This window comes from Scyliorhinus torazame, chromosome 1 (assembly GCF_047496885.1).
Source record: "Scyliorhinus torazame isolate Kashiwa2021f chromosome 1, sScyTor2.1, whole genome shotgun sequence".
Lineage (NCBI taxonomy): Eukaryota > Metazoa > Chordata > Chondrichthyes > Carcharhiniformes > Scyliorhinidae > Scyliorhinus > Scyliorhinus torazame.
The window spans coordinates 345,831,693-345,849,855 of record NC_092707.1 but is presented as its reverse complement, the minus strand read 5'-3'; the positions used below and the strand labels follow the sequence as shown (position 1 = coordinate 345,849,855).

Genomic DNA, 18,163 nt, shown 5'->3' with positions numbered 1-18,163 from the left:
TTGCCATTTACATCCTCAAAATATACAAAAGCGCTTCACAGATTTTGGAGTTCTTTTGGAGCTATAGAACATACAGTGCAGAAGGAGGCCATTCGGCCCGTCGAGTCTGCACCAACCCACTTAAGCCCTCACTTCTACCCTATCCCCATAACCCAATAACCCCTCCCAACCATTTTGGTCACTAATGGCAATTTATCATGGCCAATCCACCTAACCTGCATGTCTTTGGACTGTGGGAGGAAACCGGAGCACCCGGAGGAAACCCACGCAGACATGGGGAGAATGTGCAGACTGGACCGCACAGACAGTGACCCAGCGGGGAATCGAACCTGGGACCCTGATGCTGTGAAGCCACAGTGCTATCTACTTGTGCTACCGTGATGCCCTATTGTGCAGGTGAAAGCAACCATTTATGCACAGCAAATCCAACAAACACCAGTGTGATTTAAAAAAAAAAAAATAAATAAAAAATAAAAATCAGTTATCTGTTCTGTTGTTGGTGAAGGAATAATAGTGGACTAGGAAAATTCCTGTGTGCTTTTAATCATAGCAGAGAATCTTCTATTACTTGATTTTGTGCATGAAGTTGACAATCATTTAAAATTGTATTAACTTGATTTTTGTATCTTTTACAGTGGAAGATCTACTGAATATGGCCTGCTCTAGTGTGCTACCAGGAGGTGGGACAAATCGAGAACTTGCCCTACATTGTCTTTTTGAGGCAGATGGTAACATTTTGGTAAGTACAATATTAAACCATGCTCCAATTGCTGGTTTCTAACTGAGATGGCATGATTCTTTTCCAACACGTATTTAACATTTTATAAAATGCATTCACAGCAGGTGGTACAGATTTTAATACATTTTACAGCTGCTTGTAATTAAAACCAAATGCTTCCATTTCATTTTAGAACAGCAAAATTATTTTTATTTAACTTCCCCAGGACTGTGGTTATCTGTTATGTTACTAAAAGTACAATTGTGGAAGGTCTGCTGATAAAACCACTTGGCAACTATGTTTTTGTACCTTTTACAAAACTAGAAATGTTTATATTTTATTAACTGTAGAGATAATTCATGGGCCTGAGGAACAACCCTCCAGAAAAGCATCTTTATTTATAGTTTGTCTGCATGCATTGGCTAGATAAAAGAAGAAAAAGACAATTGTGGAAATGTGAAGTAAAAATTAAAAGCATTGGAAATTCACATTGATTAGTGCTGGGACCTTTGTTGTTCATAGTATATATAAATGATTTGGAGGAAAATGTAGCTGGTCTGATTAGTAAGATTGGTGGAGTTGCGGATGGGGATAGAGGGATACGGACCCCGAAAGTGCAGAAGGTTTTAGTTTAGACGAGCATTATGATTGGTGCAGGCTTGGAGGGCTGAAGGGCCAGTTCCTGTGCTGTAGTGTTCTTTGTTTATTGATTAGAATTTAAATAACAAAAGATTAATTTTTTCCTGTGTGATTATTTGTTTTGTCTGTATGTCTGACAGGATAAAATTTAGAGGACATTGTGTGGATCACAGCAATGATCAATCAAGCCCCTGCCATTGGATAGTGACAACAAATAATGGTCAAAATTAGGGAATTGAAAAGGAAAGGAAAATTGCAAAAGGAAAAGGCGATTGTACCACATAAATCAGACTTCTGTTGCTTTCCACAGTAAAATGCATAGATGTCGTTCAGTGTTTTTGTTTGGCATCTGTGTGTTTTATTTAGACTACCAGTTTAGCTGCTAAATGTAAAGTAGTCGGGTTCCAAAAGTTTTAAATTGGATAGCAAAGAGCAAGTACTAAATGTTTAAAGTTGTTGTTTAATGTAGTGTTTTTACTGACATCCCAAAGAGAAGGATGTAAGACCAATAGTATAACTTTCACGGTTGAATAATTGTTTAACTCCTTCACTTATGCTATAACTAATTTATTTGATTCAAATATACTTTCAAGTTTCCTGTCTGTTTATGTGGTGTATTGTTTGAAAAAGATTTTATGAAAGAGTGATGATGTGGCATTAAATGTGCCAGAGGACTGAAATTAGCTATCCCAAAAATATTTTGGCAGAGGTTTTGGATAATTCATAGTTCATTATGGGGGAATAAATTCTTTGCAATACTGCACTTGAATTTGACAGAAGAGAATGTAAATCATTTTGATCGTGCCAAGAATGTACTATCAGGAATAACCTAATGGAGTGGTCTCTCTAATGGGTTGAACATAAAGCATGCTATGCTCCCCTGTTCTGTTTCATTTGCTAATTGTGCCCCTTAAAGATGCGACCAAAACATTGAATACATGTCTGGCTGTTTTAAAGTATTTCTGTTTCCTTTTTTGGTAGGTGGCTGTGGAGATATTACTGATGAAAATGCCTATTAAAACCAAATCTCATCCACTGGCAGATTATCATTATGCTGGTATGTAACTTGCCTTCCAGCTACTGTCGTGTTCTCTTGGGAACATTGGATTTTGCAGCCATCAATGCTGACTTATCAAAATAATTGTCACTCGTTTTGCAATAAGTACATTGAAAGTAATGATTATTTGTTTTGAACATTATGTTGATCATGCTGATGGCAGAATCAATAGCCAAGTGCTACAGAAGAAAAGGAATTTATATAGTGACTTTCACACACTCAATGTCCTTTTTTAAATAATAAGGAGCAATTTAGCGTAGCCAATCCACCGACCCTGCACATCTTTGGGTTGTGGGGGTGTGACCCATGCAGACACTGGGAGAATGTGCAAACTCCACATGGACAGTGACCCAGGCTCACCGTTGATGTCCTAAAAGGCTTTTTCAGCCTTTTGTTGTTTTGCCACTACACTATTGTGATCAAGGAAATATGGTGTTACAGGACCCCAATTTGCATCAGGAAACCAGATGAGAAGTCCAACAATGTTTCAATTTGTGAAATTATGAGGAAAGGATACTGCGCTTCAGGAGTGATTGCACAATACGGATCTTTTATATGAAAACAAACTTTATTATTAACACAGGATTAAACATATTAATATCACAGAAAATAGCTTTATAATGAACACGTCTTAATGAAAAAGGAAACAGTTCAACTGTTTGTTATACCTTCTCTATCTCTAATCAAGCAAAGCCCGTTCCAGGTCAGAAGCCCTTGTAAATAAAGTTAGCAAACAGAGTGATACTTGCTGTACTTTGGTGTAGAGATTTCCTTTCAGAAAAAGAGAGAGAGACCCTTTCAGGCACAACCTGGAACTCTGCTGTCCTTGTTAGATGAGAAAAGCCTAGAGCTAAACTGCTTGCTACCGATCAACATTTCTTGCTTTCATCACAGAGGCAACCCCTTTGCGCACAACAAGCTCTCACAAATAGCAATATAATAATGACCAGATAATGGTTTGTGATGGTGATTCGGGGATAAGTATTGGCCACGATATCCAGGATCTGTAAAGGAAAAGCAGAATACTCTGATTCTGGAAAAACTGAATTAAAAACAGAACTGCTGGAAATGCTCAGCATGTCTGGCAGCATCTGTGAAGGGTGAAACAGAGGTAACACTGTTAAATATTTCTCTTCTTCTGAGCCCAGAGCTTTGAAGAAAAGTCATATTCGAATCAAAGGGTGGGATTTACCAACCAACCCCCCACATGTTTTTCGGCGGCGGAGGAGGCCTGCCAGTGGGATTTACCCACCCATCCCGCCGCTGTCAACGGGATTTCCCAGAGACTGCACCCCTCATCGTCAGAAAACGCCAGCAGGGGACCAGAATAACCCGTCGTCAGGAACAGCCTGTAAGAACTAGGAGCAGGAGTAGGCCATCTGGCCCCTCGAGCCTGCTCCACCATTCAATAAGATCATGGCTGATCATTTTGTAAACTCGGCTCCACTTACCCGCCCGCTCATCGTAACCTTTTATTGCTTTACTGGTCAGAAATCTATCTACCTTTGCCTTAAAAACATCGAACGACACTTCCGGTTGCGGCGATGCGGAGCTAAGCCGCACATATTGGCAGCTCCCGCTATCACGCACTTTTGGGCTCTCCAGAGGAGCCCCAACGGAAATTTTTTGATTGAATCCCGTGTGGGAAGGTGAAGTAAGGTCCCCCTTTACGTTGTATGGCGGAAATTAGCGGTGGGGCGTCAGAGAAAGAGGCTCTGGAGCAGCGGCAAAAATGAGGGGGAAAAAACAAGATGGCGGAGGGCGGAGATCGAGCAGCATGGGGGCCGGACCAGCAGGAGATCCATAAGCGCTGTGTGGAGGAGCTTAAAAAGGAGGTACTGGCGCCAATGCTGTTGCCGATCGAGGGGCTGAAGGAGACCCAGAAGTCCCAGGGGGTGGAGCTTCGTGAGGTGAGGGATAAAACGAATGAGAACGAGGACGAGATCCTGGGCCTGGCGGTAAAAATGGAGGCGCACGAGGCGGTGCACAGGAGGTGGGCCGAAAGACACGAGGTCCTGGAGAACAGGTCGAGGAGGAAGAATTTCCGGATCCTGGGTCTCCCCGAAGGAGTGGAGGGAGCTGATGCCGGGGCGTATGTGAGTACGATGCTCCAGTCGCTGATGGGTGCGGAGGCCTCTCCGAGCCCCCTGGAGCTGGAAGGGGCTCACCGGGACCTGGCGAGGAGACCCAAGGCTGATGAGCCGCCAAGGGCGATAGTGGCAAGGTTCCATCGCTTCGCGGACAAAGAAAGTGTTCTGAGATGGGCCAAGAAGGTGCGGAGCAGGAGATGGGAGAATGCAGTGATCCGAGTCTACCAGGATTGGAGCGCGGAGGTGGCAAGGAGGAGAGCTGGCTTCAACCGGGCCAAGGCGGTACTGCACAAAAAAAGAGTCCGGTTCGGCATGCTGCAGCCTGCGCGACTGTGGGTCACTTATCAGGACCGACACCATTATTTTGAAACGCCAGAAGAGGCTTGGACCTTCATCCAATCGGAAAAATTGGACTCGAACTGAGGGGCTGTGGGTGGGGGGGGAGGGGATGTTGGCTGTATACGGGGGTGTAAATATGGGTAAAGAATATTTCATGGGTGGGATGATGGATGGGGATGTGGGTAGAGTTCTGGTTAAAATTCTTTTTTTTTTCTGTAGACTAGGTGGTGGGGAATGTGGGCGTGGGTGCTGGAGGGAGGTGAGACTCTGGGATGGGGGAACTGAGACAAAGGCCACAAAAGGAGCTGCGCCATGGGGGGGGGGCGCTGGCTCAGGGAAGCGCGGGCTTTTTCCCGTGCTGGGGGGGGTGGGGGATGGAGGGAGGTAAGGAGGAAGAGAGACTCCCACACGGGGAGATCAACGGGAAGGCGGGGGAAGCCGGCGTCAGCAGAAGTCAGCTGGCTCACGGAAGTAATATGGAGGGAGCAAAAGTGCTAGATGTGGATCTAGCGGGGAGGGGGGGGGACATTAGGGTTGCTGCTGCACTGTCCGAGGGGGAACTGAACATGGAAGAGATGGTCGGGGCGGGGGTTCCCCGTCTGGGGGACTGGAGGGTGCGGCAGGCGCGGGCACGGGACTGGCCTAAGATAGGAGATGGCTAGTCGAGGGGGGGGGGGGTGTGTAAGCCCCCCAATCCAGCTGATCACGTGGAATGTGAGAGGCCTAAATGGGCCGGTTAAGAGGGCCTGAGTGTTCGCGCACCTAAAGGGACTGAAGGCAGACATGCTTCAGGAGACACATCTGAAGGTGGCAGGTCAGGTTAAGGAAGGGATGGGTAGGACGGGTGTTCCATTCTGGGCTGGATGCGAAGAATAGAGGGGTGGCAATATTGGTGGGGAAGCGGCTGTCGTTTATACATAGTAGCGGACAATGGAGGTCGCTACGTGATGGTGAGCGGTAGGTTGCAGAGGACGGAGGTGGTACTGGTGAATGTATACGCCTCGAACTGGGACGATGCTGGATTCATGAAACGGATGTTGGGGCGTATCCTAGACTTGGAGGTAGGGAGCTTGATAATGGGTGGGGATTTTAACACTGTGCTGGACCCAGCATTAGATCGTTCCAGATCTCGGATGGGGAAGAGGCCGGCTGCGGCCAAGGTGCTCGGGGTTTATGGATCAGATGGGGGTAGTAGATCCATGGCGATTTGCCAGGCCATTGGCCAGAGAATTTTCTTTTTTCTCCCACGTACATAAGGCCTACTCCCGGATAGATTTTTTGTTTTGGGCAGGGCATTGATCCCGAAAGTGGAGGGAACGGAGTATTCGGCCATAGCCATTTCGGACCATGCCCCGCATTGGGTGGAAATGAATGAAAATTGCTTATTGTCACAGGTAGGCTTCAAATGAAGTTACTGTGAAAAGTCCCTAGTCGCCACATTCCGGCGCCTGTTCGGGGAGGCCATTGTGGCGCTTGGATGTGGGACTGCTGGCAGACGAGGAAGTGTGTGGGAGGGTGCAGGGGTGCATCGAAAGGTATCTGGAGGCCAACGACAATGAGGAGTTGCAGGTGGGAGTAGTATGGGAGGCGGTGGTCAGGGGAGAGTTAATTTCCATCAGGGCACATAGGGTGAAGAGAGAGGGCAGGGAAAGGAAGAGGTTAGTGGGGGAGATTTTAAGGGTGGACAGGAGATATGCAGCGGCTCCTGATGAGGGACTACTCAGGGAGAGACGAAGTCTCCAGACGGAATTCGACCTGTTGACCACAGGGAAGGCAGAGGCACAGTGGAGGAAGGCACAGGGGGCGATATATGAATATGGGGAGAAGGCGAGTCGGATGCTGGCACATCAGCTCCGTAAGAGGATGGCAGCGAGGGAAATAGGTGGAATCAAGGATGGCAGGGGAACTACGGTGCGGAGTGCGGTGAAAGTGAATGAGGCATTTAAGGCCTTTTACGAGGAGCTGTATAGGTCCCAGCCGCCAGGGGGAAAAGAGGGGATGCGACGATTCGTGGACCAACTGAGGTTCCCGAGGGTGGAGGAGCAGGTGGCTGGTTTGGGGGTGCCAATTGGGGTGGAGGAGCTGGTTAAAGGACTGGGGAGCATGCAGGCAGGGAAGGCCCCGGGGCTGGATGGGTTCCCGGTGGAGTTTTATAGGAAGTTTGTAGACCTGTTAGCCCCGTTGCTGGTAAGGACCTTCAATGAAGCAAGGGAGGGGGGGAACCCTGCCTCCGACAATGTCGGAGGCGACGATCTCTTTGATCTTGCAGCGGGATAAGGACCCACTGCAATGTGGGTCATATAGACCGATCTCGCTCCTCAACGTAGATGCTAAGTTGCTGGCAAAAATGTTGGCTACGAGGATTGAGGACTGTGTCCCAGGGGTGATTCACGAGGACCAGACGGGATTCGTAAAGGGTAGGCAGCTAAATACCAATGTGCGAAGGCTCCTAAATGTGATAATGATGCCATCGGTGGAGGGAGAGGCGGAGTTAGTGGCAGCCATGGACGCGGAGAAGGCCTTGGACTGAGTAGAGTGGGAGTATCTCTGGGAAGTGTTGAGGAGGTTTGGGTTCGGGGGAGGGTTTATTAGTTGGGTCAAGCTCCTGTATAGAGCCCTGGTGGCGAGTGTGGTCACGAACTGGCGGAGGTCGGAGTATTTCCAGCTGTATTGAGGGACGAGGCAGGGGTGCCCCCTGTCCCCTCTGCTGTTTGCATTGGCAATTGCGCCTTTGGCCATGGCGTTAAGGGAGTCGGGGAAATGGAAGGGGGTGGTCCGAGGGGGAGAGGAACATCGGGTGTCGCTGTATGCAGCCGACCTGTTGCTGTATGTGGCGGATCCGGTGGAGGGGATGGTTGAGGTCATGCAGATCCTAAGGGAGTTTGGAGATTTGTCGGGCTATAAGCTCAACGTGGGAAAGAGTGAGCTCTTTGTGGTGCATCCGGGGGATCAGGGAAAAGGGATAGACGACCTACCGTTGAGGAGGGCGGAAAAGAGCTTTCGATACTTGGGGATTCAGGTCGCTAGGAGCTGGGGGGCACTGCACAATCTTAATTTGACGCGGCTGGTGGAACAGATGGAGGAGGATTTTAAAAGGTGGGAACATGTTGCCACTTTCGCTGGCGGGCAGGGTACAGTCGATTAAAATGGTGGTCCTTCCGAGGTTTCTTTTTGTGTTCCAGTGCCTTCTAATCGTGATCACCAAGGCCTTTTTTAAGAGGGTAGGCAGGAGCATTATGAGTTTTGTGTGGGCGAGCAAGACCCCCAGGGTAAGGAGGGGGTTCCTGGAGCATAGCAGGGATAGAGGAGGGTTGGCGTTGCCGAATTTGGGTGGCTACTACTGGCAGCCAATGTGGCGATGACCTGTAAGTGGGTGATGGCGGGAGAGGGGGTGGCGTGGAAGAGGCTGGAGATGGCGTCCTGCAAAGGAACGAGCCTGGGGGCACTGGTGACGGCACCTTTGCCGCTCTCGCCGAAAAGGTACACCACGAGCCCGGTGGTGGCGGCAACGCTAAAGATCTGGGGGCAGTGGAGACGACACAGGGGAGCATTGGGAGCCTCGGTGTGGTCCCCGATTAGGATAACCATCGGTTTGTCCCAGGAAGGATGGACGGGGGTTTCAGAGCTGGCATCGGGCAGGGATTAGAAAAATGAGGGACCTGTTCATCGATGGGACGTTTGCGAGCTATGGGGCGCTGGAGGAGAAATTTGGACTACCCCCGGGAAATGCCTTCAGGTACGTGCAAGTGAGGGCGTTTGCGAGGCGGCAGGTGAGGGAATTCCCACTGCTCCCGGCACGGGGGATTCAAGACAGGTTGATTTCGGGCATATGGGTCGGGGAGGGCAAGGTGTCGGCGATATACCAGGAGATGAAAGAAGAGGGGGAGGCTTTGGTAGAGGAGCTGAAAGGTAAATGGGAAGAGGAGCTGGGGGAGGGGATTGAAGAGGGGCTGTGGGCTGATGCCCTAAGTAGGGTTAATTCCTCTTGCTCGTGTGCCAGGCTTAGCCTGATACAGTTTAAGGTTATTCACAGAGCGCATATGACGGGGGCGAGGCTGAGTAGGTTCTTTGGGGTGGAGGACAGATGTGGGAGGTGCTCAGGAAGTCCGGCGAACCATGTCCATATGTTTTGGTCATGCCCGGCACTGGAGGGGCTCTGGAGGGGAGTTGCGGGAATGGTATCTAAGGTGGTGAAAGTCCGGGTCAAGCTAAGCTGGGGGCTAGCAATATTTGGAGTAGTGGACGAGCCGGGAGTGTAGGAGGCGAAAGAGGCCGGCATTCTGGCCTTTGCGTCCCTAGTAGCCCAGCGAAGGATCTTGTTAATGTGGAAAGAGGCGAAGCCCCCCAGCGTGGAGGCCTGGATAAATGATATGGCACGGTTTATCAAGTTGGAGAGGATAAAGTTTGCCTTGAGGGGGTCTGCGCAGGGGTTCTACAGGCAGTGGCAACCATTCCCAGACTATCTCGCGGAGCATTAGATGAAGGTCGGACAGCAGCAGCAACCCAGGGGGTGAGGGGGGGGGGACATCTTTCTTGGGGGGGGGGGAGGGGAGGAGGGAGGGAGGGGGAAGGGGGGCCTTTCTGGGGGGCATTTGAGCAAGAAAACACATGAATGATCAGGAAAACTGACGTGCACGGGAGGAATCCAATGTACAAAGTTCTGTATCATATTGACTTGCCATGTTCATGTCTTGCGATGCAAGCTTTCTTTCTTTTCTGTTACGGGGGGGGCGGGTTTGTGTTTGTAAGGTTGAAAATTTTGTTAAAAAACTCTTAATAAACATTTTTTAAAAAAAACATCCAACGAGGTTGGTTCACTGGGCAGGGAGTTCCACAGATTCACGACCCTTTGGACCCTTTGTGGGAAGAAGATTCTCCTCAACTCAATCCAAAATCTAGTTCTGTGTTGTCATGCTGGTTGGCCAGCACCACCACCCCCAAACCACTTTGGGGAAGCCATATTGGGGGAAGAACAGCTACTCACTTGCAAGCATAAAATAAGCAATGAAGGTAATTAAAAGCCAATTAAGGCCATTGATTAGAGGCCGACTTGAATTTTTCAATTGGTCGATGGGTCTCCCACAGCATTGGGAGCATTGGCAGTTGCTTGCGGCTAGCCTCATGGTAGCTGACCAGCACTTCAGGAAGGCTTCCTACCTGGTCCGCCTAGCCATGGTTGTGGCCACAGGCTGTTATCCCCCAGAAAATGGTGGGGCAGCAAATGTGGCCATGTTCTTTTATTTACAATTTCTTCAAAGTGCTGAGAGCTATCTCAAGATAGAGGTGCCATCTCTCTCCCTTGCATCCAATAGCAGGCTGCTGCTCCTTCAATGCTGGAGGACCTCCTGTTGGCCCTCCTGCTTAAAGAGCCCTTCTGCTGTCCTTGGTTGTATGGCTCGCGCTTCCTCTGGCCACTAATTGGCCAATTCAGGCAAAATGGATGTTGGCTAACTGCTCCTGAACTATTTTGGTAATTCCAACTAATTAAACTAAGTTTAACAATTCGAGGGACAAATTAAAGAGGACCACTTCTTAAAGGGGCATTTCCCGAAACAAAAACAAAGATTTATTATTGCCACATGTATTAGTATACAGTGAAAAGTATTGTTTCTTGCATGCTGTACAAACAATGCATACCATACATAGGGAAGGAAGGAGAGACTGCAGAATATAATGTTACAGTTATAGCAAGGTGTAGAGAAAAGAGCAACTTAATACGAGGTAGGTCCATTCTAAAGTCTGATGGCAGTAGGGAAGAAGGTGTTCTTGAGTCGGTTGGTACATGACCTCAAACTTTGGTATCTTTTTCCTGACGGAAGAAGGTGGAAGAGAGTATGTCCGGTGTGCGTGGGATGCTTAATTATGCTGGCAGCCTTTCTGAGGCAGTGGGAATTATAAATAGTCAATGGACGGGAGGCTGGTTTGCGTGAATGATTGGGCTACATTCACGACCTTTTGTAGTTTCCTGTGGTCTTGGGCAGAGCAGGCTCCAGACCAAGCTGTGATACAACCAGAAAGAATGCTTTCTATGGTGCATCTGTAGAAGTTGGTGAGGGTCGTAGCTGACATGCCAAATTTCCTTAGTCTTCTGAGAAAGTAGAGTCATTGGTTGGCTTTCTTAACTATAGTGTCGGCATGGCGGGACCAGGACAGGTTGTTGGTGATCTGTATGCCTAAAAACTTGAAGCTCTCGACCCTTTCTACTTCGTTCCCGTTGATGTAGACAGGGGCATGTTCTCCACTATGCTTCCTGAAGTCGATGACAATCTCCTTCGTTTTGTTGACATTGAGGGAGAGATTATTGTCGTCGCACCAGTTCACCAGATTCTCTATCTCATTCCTGTACTCTGTCTCGTTATTGTTTGAAATCCAACCCACTACGGTGGTGACATCAGCAAATTTGAAAATCGAGTTGGAGGGGAATTTGGCCACACAGTCATATATAACTGTGTCCTTACAGGCCAAAGACCCCCCTCTTGCAGCGTGTTGTGCAACAGCTAGCAAATGGCTGGCAAAATGGGCAGTGCCCTCAGTCATATAAGGAATATAGTAGGGGGCTGAGGACACAGCCTTGTGGGGCACCGGTGTTGAGGATGATCGTGGAGGAGGTGTTGTTGCCTATCTTTACTGATTGTGGCCTGTGGGTTAGAAAGTTCAGGATTCAGTCACAGAGGGAGGAGCCGAGGCCAAGGCCACAGAGTTTGGAGATGAGTTTCGTAGGAATGATGGTGTTGAAGGCTGAGCTGATATCGATAAATAGGAGTCTGACATAGGTGTCTTTGTTATCTAGGTGTTCCAGGGTAGAGTGCAGGGCCATGGAGATGGCGATTGCTGTGCACCTGTTGCAGCGGTAGGCGAACTGTAGTCGATCAAGGCAATCCGGGAGGCTGGAGTTGATTCGTGCCATGACTAACCTTTCGAAGCACTTCATGATGATGAATGTCAGAACCACTGGACGATAGTCATTAAGGCACGTGTCATGTTAGGTACACTGATCTAACACTGGCTGCAACTGGATGGAGCTTAGATCAGAAAGATACTCCAGACCTTGAAGTTAGTTCAATCAGGTTTATTGAACTAATAGCACAGTTCTCTGTGAGTTCGACTCTCTGCTAACTTAAGTATGGTTACTCTGACTGAACCAGACTAGCTCTTAGCCACGTGGTGGAGGTGTGAGATTGTAACAACACCCTTGACTGACTCTCTAGATGTTCATCAGTGGAAACGAGACGGAGAGTGAGTGTCTCATGTCTTTTATAGTCAGATCCCACCCCTGAGTGTCCTGCCTGCTTATTAGTCATGTCCTGTTCTCTGTGTCCATTAGCTGCTTGTCTGTATATCATCATGTGTGTGTCTGCATATCATGACATCCCCCTTTTTTTTATGTTTGGATGACATATGTGAACATATTTACAAGAATAGGCCAATATTAACATATATACATGCAGTGGATGTGAACATATGTACATGTGAAAACAGCTGTCTAATGCGAGAACGCAGAACATAGCAAACAGCACAAATGTTAATAAGTCCAGTCTCTGTGGCTTGCGTCTAATCCTGGTCGACCGCCGGAGAGGTGATGGTGGGGACGACAGCGCCTTGATGGGCGGGATTGAAGCCTGACTGGTGGCCTTGTGAGTCGAGGTATCAGGAGGTTGCAAAACAACAGAAGGAAACGGAGAAGAATTTGGTTGCGGGCAGGCAACTTTGCGCAGTGCCCGTCTGTTTCGTCGCACAACAGAACCATCAGCCGGACGCACAACATAAGAGCGGGGGACAGCCTGTCGAACAACGACAGCTGGAGCTGACCAGCCTCCATCAGGGATCTTGACCCGAACAGTATCTGACGGGGATAACACGGGCAAATCGGTGGCATGAGCATCATAGCCCTGTTTTTGCCAGTCTCGGAGTTGCTGCACCTTCTGCAGCACCGGGAGGTGATCCAGGTTGGGCACGTGTATTTCTGGAAGTGTCGTTCGCAGGTCCCTGTTCATCAGGAGTTGAGCCGGCGACATGCCAGTGGACAGTGGGGTCGCTCTGTAAGCAAGTAACGCAAGGTGAATGTCAGACGCAGAATCCGTGGCCTTGCAGATGAGCTGCTTCACTATGTGCACCCCTTTCTCAACTTTTCCGTTTGACTGCGGATAGTGTGGGCTGGAAGTGACGCGTTTGAACTGATACGACCGGGCAAACAGAGCCCATTCATGGCTGCTGAAGGATGGGCCATTGTCACCCATGACAGTGAGTGGGATACCATGCCTGGAGAACGTCTCCTTGCAGGCCTTGATGACGTTCCGAGATGTGAGGTCTGAGAGCTTCACGACTTCAGGGTAATTGGAAAAATAATCAATGATTAACATGTAATCACGACTATTTGCACGAAAGAGGTCGATGCCAACCTTGGACCACGGAGAGGTTTTGATTTCATGCTGCTGAAGTGTCTCCTTACTCTGCGCTGGCTGGAAGCATTGACAGGTCGCACAGTTAAGGACCATGTTCGCGATGTCCTGGCTGATCCCAGGCCAGTAGACAGCCTGCCTGGCTCTGCGTCTGCACTTTTCCACACCCAGGTGGCCCTCATGGATTTGACGGAGCACCAAACTCTGGGGACTGTGTGGAATTACAATCCGGTCCAGTTTGAGGAGGATACCATCAATCACCGTCAGGTCATCCTTTACGTTGAAAAATTGAGGGCACTGCCCTTTTTGCCAGCCATTGGCTAGCTGTTGCACAACACGCTTCAAGAGGGGGGTCTTTGGCTGTCTCCTAATGGATACGAATCACCTTCTCATCAGATGCCGGGAGGGTGCTAGCACACAGCTGCACCTGTGACTCAATTTGCCGGATGACGTTCGGTGGTTCACTAGGCACGGTGATGGAGCGGGACAGTGTATCGGCAATGATGAGCTCCTTGCCAGGCGTGTAGACCAGGTCAAAGTCGTACCTTCTGAGTTTGAGGAGGATTGCAATGGGGGGAGTAGGGGGGTTAAGCAAATGCTTGGCCGGGGGTGGGGGCTGGGATGCTGCTGTGCTGACTGAGGGGAAATCTATGTTAAAGGGGAGAGTTGGGGCGGGGAGCCTCCGCCTGGGGAGTGGAGGGGGTGGGAGGTGCGGGCATGTGGCTGGCCTAAAAAAGGAGATGGCTAGTCGGCAGAGGGGGGGCTGATCGTGTGGAACATGAGAGGCCTGAATGGGCCGGTCAAGAAGGCCCGTGTGTTTTCGCACTTAAGGAGGCTAAAGGCAAATGTAGCCATGCTCCAAGAAACGCATCTGAAGATCGCGGATCAAACCAGACTGAGGAAGGAATGGGTGGGGTAGGTGTTCCACTCAGGGCTGGATGCGAAGAACAGGGGGGTCGCAATTTTGGTGAGCAAGCGGGTGGCATTTGAGGCGGCGGGTATTGTGGCGGATGAGGGGGGTCGATATGTTATGATGAGTGGGAGGCTGCAGGGGGCCCGGGTGGTGCTAGTGAATGTGTATGCTCGAACTGGGACGATGCAGGGTTCATGAAGCGGATGTTGAGTCGGATTCTGGATCTGGCGTCATGCAGTTTTGTAATGGGGGGCGGGGGGGGGGGGGGGGGGGGATCTTTAACACGGTCCTGGACCCGACTCTGGATTGCTCGAGGTCGAGATCGGGTAAGAGGCCGGCAGCGGCTAAGGTCCTGATGGGGTTCATGGACCAGATGGGGGGAGTGGATCCGTGGAGATTTGCCAGGCCTAGGGCGAAGGAATTTTCCTCCTTCTCCCATGTGCATAAGGCTTACTTGTGGATTGATATTTTTCGTAGTAAGTAGGGCGCTAATCCCGATAGTGGAGGGGGCGGAGTACTCGGCCATTGCGATCTCGGACCATGCCCCGCACTGGGTGGAGTTGGGCTGGGGGAGGAGAGAGGTCAACGACCGCTGTGGCGAATGGACGTGGGACTACTGGCGGACGAGGAGGTTTGTGGGCGGATTCGGTGGTGTATCCAAAGCTATGTGGAGGCCAATGATAATGGGGAGGTTCCGGTGAGTGTGGTGTGGGAGGCGCTGAAGGCAGTTGTCAGAGGGGAGCTAATTTCAATCAGGGCCCACAGAGAGCAGAGGGAGAGGATGGAGAGGGAGAGATTGGTGGAGGAGATACTTAGGGTAGACGGGAGGTATGCGGAATCCTGCGAGGAGGGGTTGTTGAAGGAGCGCCGGAGCCTCCAGGCGGAGTTTGACTTGCTTACCACGGGGAAGGCTGAGGCCCAGTTGAGGAAGGTACAGGGAGCAGTGTACGAGTATGGGGAGAAGGCAAGTAGGATGCTGGCGCATCAGCTGCGGAAGAGAGGGGCAGCTAGGGAGATTGGGGGAATTCGAGATGGGGGGGGGGGGGGGGGGGGGGGGGGAGGTAACACGGTGCTGAGCTCGGCGAAGATTAACGAGGTCTTCAAGGACTTTTATGGCAAATTGTACAAGTCAGAACCCCCAGAGGAGGGGGAGGGGATGAGGCAGTTCCTGGATCAACTGAGATTTCCAAAGGTGAAGGAGGGACGGGTAAAGGGATTGGGGGCCCTGGTTGAGATGGGGGAACTGGTTAAGGGTTAGGGGGTATCCAGGCGGCCAAGGTCCCGGGACCGGATGGGTAATCCGTAGAGTTTTATAGGAAATTCTCAGAGCTGTTGGGCCCGCTGTTGTTGAGAACTTTTAATGAGGCTAAGGAAAAAGGAATCCTTCCCCCGAAGATGTCGCAGGCTCTGATCTTGCTTATCCTCAAGCGGGATAAGGACCCGTTGCAATGTGGCTCCTATAGGCCGATTTCGCTCCTTAATGTGGATGCCAAGCTGTTGGCCAAGATTTTGGCCACTGGGATTGAGGACTGTGTCCCGGGAGCGATTAATGAGGATCAGACGGGGTTTGTGAAGGGCAGGCAGTTGAATACGAATGTGCGGAGCTCCTGAATGTGATCACGATGGCCTCGGAGGGGGGGGATACAAGTGGTAGCGGCAATGGACGCGGAGAAAGCCTTAGATCGGGTGGAGTGGGAGTACCTGTGGGAAGTGTTAGGCAGATTTGGGTTTGGAGAGGAATTTATCGGGTGGGTCAAATTGCTGTACCAGGCCCCGGTAGCGAGTGTATCGACGAACCGGCTGCAGTCGGAGTACTTTAGATTATATTGAGGAACGAGGCAGGGGTGCCCCCTGTCCCCCCTGCTGTTTGCTCTGGCGATCGAGCCGCTGGCCATGGCGTTGAGGGAGTCCAGAAACTGGAGGGGGCTGGTTCCGGGGGTGGCGGGGGAAGGAAGAGGGGAGGGGTGGAGGAGCATTGTGTCTCACTGTATGCGGATGACCTGCTCCTGTATATTGCGGTGGAGGGGATAGGGGAGGCCATGCAGATTCTTGGAGACGTTGGAGACTTTTCAGGGTATAAGCTGAATGTTGGAAAAAGTGAGCTTTTTGTGATACATGCGAGGGGCCAGGAAAAGAGATTGGGAGAGCTACCGCTCAAGATGGTGGAATCATAGAATTTACAGTGCAGAAGGAGGCCATTCAGCCCATCGAGTTTGCACCGGCTCTTGGAAAGAGCACCCTACCCAAGGTCCACACCTCCATCCTATCCCCATAACACAATAGCCTCACCCAACACTAAGGGCAATTTTGGACACTAAGGGCAATTTGTCATGGCCAATCCACCTACCCTGCACATCTTTGGACTGTGGGAGGAAACCGGAGCACCCGGAGGAAACTCACGCACACACTGGGAGACCGTGCAGACTCCGCACAGACAGCGACCCAAGCCGGGAATTGAACCTGGGGCCCTGGAGCTGTGAAGCAATTGTGCTATCCACAATGCTACCGTGCTACCCAAAGAAATTGGGAGAGCTACCGCTCAAGATGGTGGAGAGGAGCTTTCGTTACTTGGGCATCCAGGTGGCTAAGAGCAGGGCGGGGTCTTGCACAAGCTTAATTTAGCACGGCTGGTGGATCAGATGGAGGAGGACTTTAGGAGGTGGGACATGCTGCCGCTTTCCCTGGCGGGCAGGGTGCAGTCCGTAAAGATGACCGTCCTCCCCAGGTTCTTGTTCGCCTTCCAGTGCCTGCCCATTCTCATCCCCAAGTCCTTTTTCAAGTGGATAAATAGGAGTATTACGGGATTTGAGTGGGCAAACAAGACCCCGTGGATTAAGAGACTGTTCTTGGAGCGCAGTTTTGGGGGTGGGGGGGGGGGGGGTTGGCGTGGCCGGATTTTTGCAGCTTTTATTGGGCAGCGAATGGGCTGGTTTAACACACTGGGCTAAATCGCTGGCTTTTAAAGCAGACCAAGGCAGGCCAGCAGCACGGTTCGATTCCCGTACCAGCCTTCCCGAACAGGCGCTGGAATATGGCGACTAGGGGCTTTTCACAGTAACTTCATTGAAGTCTACTCGTGACAATAAGCGATTTTCATTTCATTTCATTTCATTCATGTATCTATGATTCGGAAATGGGTAATGGGGGCAGTGGGGGCGGCATGAAAACTGTTGGAAGCGGCATCTTGTAAAGATACGAGCTTGGGGGCACTGATAACGGCACCGCTTCCGCCGACGCGGTATACCACGAATCCGGTGGTGGCGGCGACATTGAGGATCTGGGGGCAGTGGAGACGGCACAGGGGGGAGGCAGGGGCTTCAGTCTGTGCCCCGATACGGAACAATCACAGATTTGTTCCGGTAGAATAGACGGTGGGTTCCCAAGCTGGCACAGGGCGGGTATCAAAAGGATGGGTGACTTGTTTGTCGATGGGACTTTTGTCAGTCTGAGGGCGCTGGAGGAGAGATTTGGGCTACCCCCGGGGAATATCTTTAGGTACATGCAGGTTCGGGCGTTCGGGAAAAAACAGGTGGGGGAATTTCCATTGCTACCTGCCCGGAGGATACAGGATAGGGTGGTCTCGGGCGTATGGGTAGGGGATGTCAAGGTATCGGACATATACCAGGAGCTACAGGAGGCGGAGGAGGCCTCGGTGGAAGAGCTGAAGGGCAAGTGGGAGGAGGAGCTGGGCGAGGAGCTAGATGAGGGCCTGTGGGCTGATGCCCTGGCAGCGTCAATTCCTCTTCATCTTGCGCCAGGCTTAGCCTGATTCAGTTTAAGGTGGTGCACCGGGCGCATATGATAGTGGCGAGAATGAGTAAGTTCTTTGGGGTGGAGGACAGGTGTGCGAGGTGCTCAGGGAGCCCAGCAAACCACGCCCATATGTTCTGGGCATGCCCGGCATATGCAGGATTTTGGAAAGGCTTCGCGAAGACTATGTCGGGTAAAACCGAGCTGAAGGGTAGCGATATTTGGGGTATCAGACGATCCGGGAGTGCAGGAGTCGAA

The 18,163-nt window shown here is 50.6% G+C and overlaps 1 protein-coding gene across 10 annotated transcripts in view; it reads left to right on the top strand.

Annotated features, from left to right (window-relative positions):
* LOC140425573 (transcriptional-regulating factor 1) overlaps positions 1-18,163 on the top strand; it is a 322,969-nt gene that overhangs the window by 243,696 nt on the left and 61,110 nt on the right. For all 10 annotated transcript variants that reach the window (XM_072510059.1, XM_072510041.1, XM_072510032.1 and 7 more), the window contains 2 exons: positions 636-739; positions 2,339-2,414. In XM_072510059.1, the coding sequence (XP_072366160.1) occupies positions 636-739; positions 2,339-2,414 (180 nt within the window). The remainder of the gene's footprint in view (positions 1-635; positions 740-2,338; positions 2,415-18,163) is intronic.